At 38.4% G+C, this 11,255-nt stretch overlaps 1 protein-coding gene across 2 annotated transcripts in view; it reads right to left on the bottom strand.

The window, feature by feature from the left end:
* Positions 1–9,628: 9,628 nt before the first annotated feature.
* The window catches only part of LOC128642453 (uncharacterized), a 34,555-nt gene continuing 32,928 nt past the window's right edge, over positions 9,629–11,255 (bottom strand). For both annotated transcript variants that reach the window (XM_053695223.1, XM_053695224.1), the window contains one exon: positions 9,629–9,967. In XM_053695223.1, the coding sequence (XP_053551198.1) occupies positions 9,884–9,967 (84 nt within the window). In that variant the 3' untranslated portion in view covers positions 9,629–9,883. The remainder of the gene's footprint in view (positions 9,968–11,255) is intronic.

The following is an 11,255-nucleotide window of genomic DNA, read 5'->3' as shown; positions in this document are numbered from 1 at the left end:
GTCCTCTGTGCCACGCTGATTAATAGACAGTCACCGGTTACCGATATTGTTACAACCTCCTATTTAAATATCACTAGAAACACAACAGCTGTTTCTCATAGCACCCACTCCTAAAGAGGCCATGTAATTTGTATACCTTCCCTTTTCATGATGTGCCAATTACTGATCTTTTCTTTACATAAAGCGACCAGACAGAAGTTATAACAATTCCTTTCAAGTGCATTAGTGCACAAATCATTTTACAGTATGTAAGTTAGAGGCTGGAATGTGAAATGTTCACACTCAAAGAAGTATGCACAGGAACATTACTGAATGTAGCAGATTTGTATATTCTATAAAACAAGTCAACTAGATTATACCCCAGACTGGGAATAAAAAGCAGCACTGGAAAAATTTGAAGACCAGCCCTCATTTCCATTGAGTCTGTAGAATGCGGACAACCATTTTTTTTAAGGGAATTACTGGTATAATGCTTCCCCCAATATTTTTTCAGATTCTTTTTGTATTATTTTTTAATAAAGAAAAAGCCACATTGTTGTTATATAGGCACCCCATGACTCCTTCACGGTGTGAAAGTGATTATCCATATCTGATCTTGAGAAGACACTCAAAATAAATTGTGTCACTCTGTCTTACTGTGTGACTTAACTAGAAACCAATTAAGTAGAGAGACACCATGGATCAGGAATCCCAAATATTTGGCTTTATTGTTAGGTATTACAGCTCCTTTAGACAAACTAAACATTAAAGGGATAGTCTAGTCACAATTACACTTTCATGATTCAGATAGAGCATACAATTTTAAGAAACTTTCTAATTTAATCCAATTATCACTTTTTCTTTGTTCTCTTGGTATCTTTATTTGAAACAGCAATAATGTAAACTTAAGAATTGACCAATTTTTGGTTCAGCATCGGGTACCACTTGCTGATTGGTTGCTACATTTAGACACCAATCAGCAAGCACTACCTAGGTGCTGAACCAAAAATGGGCTGGCTCCTAAGCTTACATTATTGCTGTTTCAAATAAAGACGCAAAGAGAACAAATACAAATTATAATAGGAGTAAATAAGAAAGTAGCTTAAATCATGAACGTTTCATTTTGACTAGAATATCCCTTTAATTTTACATTTACATGTGTGAAAAATGACTATTTCTGCTTAAAATGCATAAAAACACCTTATACCCGAGAACTGTGTCTTGCTCTTCGCCTGCACATTTACAGTTGTCATTCTAAGAGTCTCAATAGCTAAACATGAGTATTTTCATCAAACATCAGGCTTTATTACCTACAATTATATTCAGTGCTTGATACATTATTTACAATTCTTGCAGTATGTTAACATTTCTTGTATGTGACCTATAGACGTTTCCTCTGTTTAATGCACCTTTACCATGTTTACATAGCAGAGCTAACATACGTGCACCACAATGAGACCACTCTGTTAGTTTTACTTGTGCTGATGCTATTACATTGTTTAATTGAAACACCTTTTCTATGTTTAACCAAAATTAAATATATACAGCACAGAAATTGTGGAAAATGTGTTGTTTTTAATCATACTGTCTGTCTGTTCTAAATAATTCTATACCTATAGAAAATACAATAAAAATATAATATAAACAATAGTCAGGGATTTTACTTAAATACTTACGAAACAGCCCCAGACTGATCTACAACTGCATCTCTTACTGCCCTAGACAGATTTTCATCTTCATCTTACTCCCCCAGACTGATCTCCATCTTCATATATTACTCTATTACTCCCCCAGACTGATCTTCATCTTCATATATTACTGCCCCAGACAGATTTTCATCTTCATCTCTTACTTCCCCAGACTGATCTTCATGTTCATATATTACTGCACCAGACTAATCTCCATCTTGATATCTTACTGCCCCAGACTGATCTTTATCATTTATTATTATTATTATTCTTTATTTATAAAGCACAAACAGATTCTGCAGCACTGTCCGTGGATACAAAGATAAAAGTACAGTACAATACAATATAAAAGACAACAGACAAAGTTTAACAAACAAATAGAGGGGGAATGAGGGCGCTGTTCCTGTGAGATCTTACAATCTAGATGGGTAGGAGGGTGAGAAACAGGAGGTGGGGACTGCAGAGGTGGGAATGATGTTAGTGTTAAGTTAGATGAGGGCAGCTATTAGGCAAGTGGAATTCATTTGTTACTGATTTGGAGATAGGCTTCCCTGAATAAAAAGGTCTTTAGGGAGCGTTTAAAGGAGAAAAGGTTAGGGGAAAGGCTGAAAGCTCGAGGAAGTGCGGAGAGTTTTAATTCCGCACTTCAGGTGTTTTTTTCTAACACTCTCTCCCCATTGATGTCTATGTCCAACCAGCCCTTGAATTTTGAGTGGTATGGAGCTTAACGCCACAATATCGCACGCACATAGAAGGTTTTCAGTAACTCGTAATGGCAGCGCTATGGAGAGTGAAATAACACAACTATTTTGGCGTTAGTTTGCACCCTGTTTAGCGTAAAACTTGTAATCTAGGTGAATGTGTTAAGTATCATAAAAAACACCTTAGAATAACATCCACAGAAAAAAAAACTCCAAAATACTTGGGGGTTATTTAATAAAAGTATAAAAACATGTGATGCTGAACACGTTTTGCAATACCGCCAGTAATTACTTCCTTGAGGAAGCAATACCAGCAGTATTGCAAAACACGTCCCGTATCACATGTTTTTATACTCTTATTAAATAACCCCTGTGATGGATACCCCAGCTACCTCAACTGGGTAGCTCCACCAAACGGGTCCTGCTTCCTCCCTGCCTACTGCAGCTATGTAGCTGGCAAGTGACCACAGCCTGTAGCCACCCCTGATGCCCGACAGCACCAGTATTCAGGGTGCTACCCAGACTAGGTAACTCTGCCAGAGGGTCCTTCCCCTACCAGACAAGGGGCCACTATGTAGCGGAGAAGAAGTAAATTAGCAGGAGTCCACCCAAATAACTAGACATACTAGCATTCAGGTGAAACAAGAACTGAGCTTTATTGACAAACACACACATCTTTTATACACACAGCTCATCTTGATAAGGCACTGGACAATCCCACAATTTTCCCACCATTCCCGCCCCTCCAGATAGGCTGGCACCTCCATAGAAGTCACAGTCCCACAGAATCCCAGTACCCAGGGGTGGTGGTTTTGGGGTGATCCCGGTAGAGTGGCTGTACTTCCAGGCTGTCATTTTAAAGCTCTCAGTCCCCAGATGCCACATAAAGTGATTCGTTACTGGGGACTGGAGTTACAGCCCATTTAATTTATGAGGGTAGGGGTATCCAAAACCCCCAGTTACCAATGGAGCTCCCCTCCGGTAATTCCTCCACCTCTTGTCCTCCCTAGGGGCTTATCTTTCATGTAATTGGCAAGAGTCCATGAGCTAGTGACATATGGGATATCAATACCCAAGATGTGGATCTTCCACTCAAGAGTCACTAGAGAGGGAGGGCATAAAATAAAAACAGCCATATTCTGCTGAAAAATTAATCCACAACCCAAAAAAATAAGTTTATTTTAATTTTTGAAAGAAAAAAACTTAAATCAAAAGCAGAAGAATCAAACTGAAACAGCTGCCTGAAGAACTTTTCTACCAAAAACTGCTTCCGAAGAAGCAAATACATCAAAATGGTAGAATTTAGTAAATGTATGCAAAGAGGACCAAGTTGCCGCTTTGCAAATCTGATCAACTGAAGCTTAATTCTTAAAAGCCCATGAAGTGGAGACTGATCTAGTAGAATGAGCTCTAATTCTCTGAGGCGGGGCCTGACCTGACTCCAAATAAGCTTGATGAATCAAAAGTTTCAGCCAAGGAAATAGCAGAAGCCTTCTGACCTTTCCTAGGACCAGAAAATAAAACAAATAGACTGGAAGTCTTCCTGAAATCTTTAGTAGCTTCCACATAATATTTCAAAGCTCTTACCACATCCAAAGAATGTAAGGATCTCTCCAAAGAATTCTTAGGATTAGGACATAAGGAAGGGACAACAATTTCTCTACTAATGTTGTTAGAATTCACAACCTTAGGTAAAAATTGAAAAGAAGTCCACAAAACTGCCTTATCCTGATGAAAAATCAGAAAAGGAGACTCACAAGAAAGAGCAGATAACTCAGAAACTCTTCTAGCAGAAGAGATGACCAAAAGAAACAACACTTTCCAAGAAAGTAGTTTAATGTCCAAAGAATGCATAGGTTCAAATGGAGGAGCCTGTAAAGCCTTCAGAACCAAATTAAGACTCCAAGAAGGAGAAATTGACTTAATGACAGGCTTAATACGAACTAAAGCCTGTACAAAACAGTGTATATCAGGAAGTATAGCAATCTTTCTGTGAAATAAAACAGAAAGAGCGGAGATTTGTCCTTTCAAGGAACTTGCAGACAAACCCTTATCCAAACCATCCTGAAGAAACTGTAAAATTCTAGGAATTCTAAAAGAATGCCAGGAGAATTTATGAGAAGAACACCATGAAATGTAAGTCTTCCAAACTCTATAATAAATCTTTCTAGAAACAGATTTACGAGCTTGTAACATAGTATTAATCACTGAATCAGAGAAACCTCTATAACTTAGAACTAAGCGTTCAATTTCCATACCTTCAAATTTAATGATTTGAGATCCTGATGGAAAAACGGACCTTGAGATAGTAGGTCCGGCCGTAACGGAAGTGGCCAAGGTGGGCAACTGGACATCCGAACCAGATCCACATACCAAAACCTGTGTGGCCTTGCTGGAGCCACCAGCAACACAAAAGACTGTTCCATGATGATTTTGGAGATCACTCTTGGAAGGAGAACTAGAGGTGGGAAGATGAAAGCAGGATGATAACACCAAGGAAGTGTCAACGCATCCACTGCTTCCGTCTGAACATCCCTGGATCTGGATAGATATCTGGGAAGTTTCTTGTTTAGATGAGAGGCCCTGAGATCTATCTCTGGAAGACCCCACATCTGAACAATCTGAGAAAACACATCTGGATGGAGAGACCACTCCCCTGGATGTAAAGTCTGGTGGCTGAGATAATCCGCCTCCCAATTGTCTACACCTGGGATATGCACCACAGAGATTAGACAGGAGCTGGATTCCGCCCAAGCAAGTATCCAAGATACTTCTTTCATAGCTTGGGGACTGTGAGTCCCACCCTGATGATTGACATAAGCCACAGTTGTGATATTGTCTGAAAACAAATGAACGGTTCTCTCTTTAGTAGAGGCCAGAACTGAAGAGCCCTGAGAATTGCACAGAGTTCTAAAATATTTATTGGTAATCTCGCCTCTTGAGATTTCCAAACCCCTTGTGCTGTCAGAGATCCCCAAACAGCTCCCCAACCTGAAAGACTTGCATCAGTTGAGATCACAGTTCAGGTGGGGTGAACAAAAGAATCCCCTTGAACCAAACGATGGTGATCTATCCACCATGTCAGAGAGTGTCATCTATTGGGATTCAAGGATATTAATTTTGATATCTTTGTATAATCCCTGCACCATTGATTCAGCATACAAAGCTGTAGATGTCTCATGTGAAAATGAGCAAAGGGGATCGCGTCCGATGCTGCAGTCATGAGACCTAAAACTTCCATGCACATAGCCACTGAAGGGAATGACTGAGACTGAAGGAGCCGGCATGCTGAGACCAATTTTAATGGACACTGAATCTATCTGGAAGCCTAAAAAGGTTACCCTTGTCTGAGGAATCAAAAAACTTTTTGGTAAATTTATCCTCCAACCATGTTTCCGAAGAAACAACACTAGTTGATTCATGTGAGATTCTGCAGTACGTAAAGACTGAGCTAGTACCAAGATATCGTCCAAATAAGGAAACACCGCAATACCCTGTTCTCTGATTACAGATAGTAGGGCACCCAGAACCTTTGAAAAGATTCTTGGAGCTGTTGCTAGGCCAAATGGAAGAGCAACAAATTGGTAATGCTTGTCTAGAAAAGAGAATCTCAGAAACTGAAAGTGTTCTGGATGAATCAGAATATGAAGGTATGCATCCTGCAAGTCTATTGTGGACATATAATGTCCTTGCTGAACAAAAGGCAGAATAGTCCTTATAGTCTGCATCTTGAAAGTTGGTACTCTTACATAACGATTCAAAATTTTTAGATCCAGAACTGGTCTGAATACATTTTCTTTCTTTGGTACAATGAATAGGTTTGAATAAAACCCCAAACCTTGTTCCTGAGGAGGAACTGGCATGATTACCCCTGAAGACTCCAGGTCTGAAACACACTTCAGAAAAGCCTGAGCTTTTACTAGATTTACAGGGATGCGTGAGAGAAAAAATCTTCTCACAGGAGGTCTTACTCTGAATCCTATTCGATACCCTTGAGAGACAATGCTCTGAATCCAATGATTTTGGACAGATTTTATCCAAAAATCCTTGAAAAACCTTAATCTGCCCCTACCAGCTGAGCTGGCATGAGGGCCGCACCTTCATGCGAACTTAGGGGCTGACATTGGTTTCCTAAATGGCTTGGATTTATTCCAATTTGAGGAAGGCTTTCAATTGGAAGCAGATTCCTTGGGGGGAGGATTTAGTTATTGTTCCTTATTCTGACGAAAGGAACGAAAACGGTTAGAAGCCTTAGATTTACCCTTAGGTTTTTTATCCTGAGGCAAAAAAACTCCTTTTCCCCCAGTGATAGTTGAAATAATAGAATCCAACTGAGAACCAAATAAATTATTACCTTGGAAAGAAAGAGATAGTAATCTAGATTTAGATGTCATTTCAGCATTCCAAGATTTAAGCCACAAAGCTCTTCTAGCTAAAACAGCTAAAGACATGGATCTAACGTCAATTTTGATAATATCAAAAATGGCATCACAAATAAAATTATTAGCATGTTGCAGTAAGCGAACAACGCTAGATATGTCATAATCCAATTCATGTTGCGCTAAATTTTCCAACCAGAAAGTTGATGCAGCCGCAACATCAGCCAAAGAAATAGCAGGTCTGAGAAGATGACCTGAATATAAATAGGCCTTCCTTAGATAAGATTCAAGCTTCCTATCTAAAGGATCCTTAAAGGAAGTGCTATCTTCCATAGGAATAGTGGTATGTTTAGCAAGAGTAGAAATAGCCCCATCAACTTTGGGGATTTTTTTCCCAAAACTCTATAGATTTTGCTGGTAAAGGATACAATTTTTTAAACCTTGAAGAAGGAATAAAAGAAGTACCTGGCTTATTCTATTCCCTAGAAGTCATATCAGAAATAGCTTCAGGAATGGGAAAAACCCATTTGGTTGTTGGTCATTTGAAATTTCATCAGCTAAATGAGAAGTTTTAAAAGACCTTTTACGTTTATTAGAAGGTTGGAATGCAGACAAAGCCTTCATAATAGAATCAGAAACAAATTCTTTAAAATTTACAGGTATATCATGCACATTAGAAGTTGAAGGAACTGCAACTGGCAATGTACTATTACTGATGGAAACACTATCTGCATGTAAAAGTTTATCATGACAACTATTACAAATGACATTTGGTGGAATAATTTCTACAATTTTACAACAAATGCACTTAGCTTTGGTAGAACCGATGTCAGGCAGCAATGTTCCAGCAGAAACTTCTGAGACAGGATCAGATTGGGACATCTTGCACAATGTAAGAGAAAAAAACAACATATAAAGCAAAATTATCTATTTCCTTATATGACAGTTTTAGGAATGGGAAAAAATGCAATAGCATAGGCCTCTGAAAGCAAAAAGCAAGAGGCAAACAAACAAGGGGTATTGAAATAATGAAAAAGTTTGGCGCCAAGTATGACGCACAACGTAACGTAAACTCTTTTTTGGCGCCAAAAATAACCAGAAATGACACACTTGCGTCACTAATAACGCCGCCATGTGAAAGGTCTCGGCGTCACGTATGACGCCGGAAATGACGAAGTTGCGTCATAAACGTATACTTTCGCGCCAAAAAATGTTTTCGCGCCAACAATGACGCAATAAAGTTTAGCATTTGACGCACCCGCGGGCATAATACCCGCAATTGCAAGAAGTAGTCAATTGAAAAAAAGACTAAACCCCAGGTAAGAAATACATTTCTTAAAATGTTTACATTCCCAAAATATGAAACTGACAGTCTGCAGAAGGAAATACATGAACCTGACTCATGGCAAATATAAGTACAATACATATATTTAGAACTTTATATAAATGCATAAAGTGCCAAACCATAGCTGAGGTGTCTTAAGTAATAAAAACATACTTACCAAAAGACACCCATCCACATATAGCAGATAGCCAAACCAGTACTAAAACAGTTATTAGTAGAGGTAATGGTAAATTGAGAGTATATCGTTGATCTGAAAAGGGAGGTAGGAGATGAATCTCTACGACCGATAACAGAGAACTTATGAAATAGACCCCCGTTAGGGAAATCATCGTATTCAAATAAGTGATACTCCATTCACGTCCCTCTGACATTCGCTGTACTCTGAGAGGAATCGGGCTTCAACAATGCTGAGAAGCGCATATCAACGTAGAAATCTTAGCACAAACTTACTTCACAAGTTTGTAAAACTGAATTGTGGGTGTGGTGACGGGTGTATTTATAGGCATTTTGAGGTTTGGGAAACTTTGCCCCTCCTGGTAGGATTGTATATCCCATATGTCACTAGCTAATGGACTCTTGCCAATTACATGAAAGAAAGTCTGATGTGAACGTTATTGTGTGCTCAGGGATAAGGCAGACTGAGATTTTGTGCCAGACTGAGAGTTTATAAATGATCTGATGACAGAGTAAATAACTGGATTCATTTGTACAGCTCTAACAGATTTGCCCAGACAGGGTTTTAAACTATGTGTCAGGGTTTATTAATTACCCTGAGCTGGATATGTGGGAGAAATAACCAGTTCATGGCTGGGATAGGTGTGAGAGCCACTTCTTGCAGCTCAGCCCTGCACTTACAGAGGTCGCTTCAGCTGAGAGAGTGCTGAAGATCTTCCTGGCCTGTCAGTGAAGCGCGGAGGACAGCTGGTCTTATCACCCTGAATTTAGCATAAAGGAGAAAATGTGAGAAAACAGATGGGGTTATTTGTTGAATGGTGAAGTGAGGGAAAGTAGAATGTCAATACCACCTCCATTTCTGTTCTCAGGCATAGTGTGGCAGGAATGGAGACCCCATATATGAATGCTACAGGGGAGGCGGAGTCTGAGGGAGAGTGACATGTTTCTGTCTGACCCTGGAGGTTGAGGGAGTGGTTGAAGAAGAGACCATGGGGCCAGATTATCAAGCTCCGAATGGAGCTTGATGCACCTGTTTCCATGCGAGCCTTCAGGCTCGCACGGAAACAGAAGTTAGGAAGCAGCGGGCTAAAGACCGCTGCTCCATAACCTGTCCGCATGCTCTGAGGCAGCAGACCGAAATCAACCCGATTGACACCCCATGCTAGGGGCCGATTGGCTGCGAATCTGCAGGGGGTGGCATTGCATAAGCAGTTCACAAGAACTAAATGCCTTACTATAGTGTGCAGCCAAAGACTGTGTGGAATAGACCTGTGTCTGCACTTCTATATTTAATATAATTTGGAAAGGCCACAATATTCAGAATTAAATAACAGGAAATGAGAACAAAATAAATAATGAGAGTGTATTACAAAGTTGTTTTACTAAATGGAATTAAACAGTTTGCATTAATATCCTGTGGTGTTTAATATCCCTTTAAAGCTAATATTAACAAGGCTGGAACATCACATACAAAAATGACAAGATTAAGGAAAAAAGACAGCTGCAGAATATCACATATCAACAGAGAGAAAGTGAGGATAAAGCAGATATTGAGAGATAATGAAAGAATAATACTGATTTATACTAAAGGGATCTGTAATATATGACACAAAATAATTACACTTTCCACATCAATATAATTAAAATCATAACAACAATAAAAAAGAGAATTAATGCAACGACAATCCTGTTTAATCCACACTGAAAAAGAGAAAAAAAGAGACATTTGTTAAAGCAAATTCAAAAAAAGATAAAAAGAAACAGCACTAATTTCCATTAAAGTGGTAAACTGTGGAAACTGGTGATAAAATCATCTATCTCCACTAAAGAAGATTTTTTATGTTACCACCAGTTTATAAACTTTACCACCTCAATGGACTCTAGTCCTTTAATATAGATAAATGTTTTTACCACCAGTTTCCAAACTTTACCACCTCAATGGAAACTAGCCCAATGTTTTTATCACCAGTTTCTACAATATACCACCTCAATGGAAACTAGGCCCTAGTTTCCATTGATGTAGTAAAGCTTAGAAACTGGTAGTAAAATAAACATTCTTCCTAGATTTAAATTTATATAATTTCTTTGATCACCAATTTCCACAATTTACCACCTCAATAAAAACGGTCTATGGAGATTTTTTATTTTACCACCAGTTTCCAAACTTTACCACCTCAATGGAAACTAGGCAAGTATTGGGCAATAATTATAGTGCAAAAACGTAGGGCTTGTTTCCATTGAGGAGGTGATGTTTGGAAACTGGTGGTAAAAACATTTATCTCGTCTGTTACCACCAGTTTCTAAATTTACCACCTCAATGAAAACTAGGCCTTAGGGTATAATATTTAATCAAACAGCTAAATCTTCCATATCAACAAAATATTTAGAACAGAATTTTAAAATTCTTACTAAGTGGTATTTGACTCCATTGAGAATTTAAAAAAACTACCCACACTCCCATGGTTACCAGAGAGAATGTGGACAGTGGGGGAGTCTGGAAGATATGTCTAATTTTTTTACTACTTTCGACAAACAGATAGTAATTAAATCAATATTTTTGTATCAGCACTATGGAATAACATACATAAAGAATGTGATTAATAGGTATTAGACCTAGTGCAAATAATGTTTAATAGGAAAAAAAAGTGATTCTCTTGAAATGGAAGAAAGCTGAGCCACCCTCATAGAGTGATTGGGTAGCAAACGTTAATAAAATCCTTCTATATAAAGAATATCACTACATGAGAACTGGCAAATTAGAAATCTTTGTACAAATAAAAGTAATCTGGGAAATAATCTCACAAACATGAATAACAGATCCTTTATCATAGGGTTGGACTTACAAATGGTGCCCAGTCTTTTTGTATATGTTTATAAAATGTGCCTGATTAGTTTATATGTAACATAGATAACTCACTCTTCTTGTTCATTATCGGTTATGTAACAGAAGAACGGAATAACTCATTCATATTCTTGTTTATATATAATG

Source organism: Bombina bombina, chromosome 11 (genome assembly GCF_027579735.1).
Source record: "Bombina bombina isolate aBomBom1 chromosome 11, aBomBom1.pri, whole genome shotgun sequence".
Classification (NCBI taxonomy): Eukaryota; Metazoa; Chordata; class Amphibia; order Anura; family Bombinatoridae; genus Bombina; species Bombina bombina.
The sequence above is the reverse complement of the archived record's forward strand: the minus strand, read 5'-3'. Positions and strand labels throughout refer to the sequence as shown.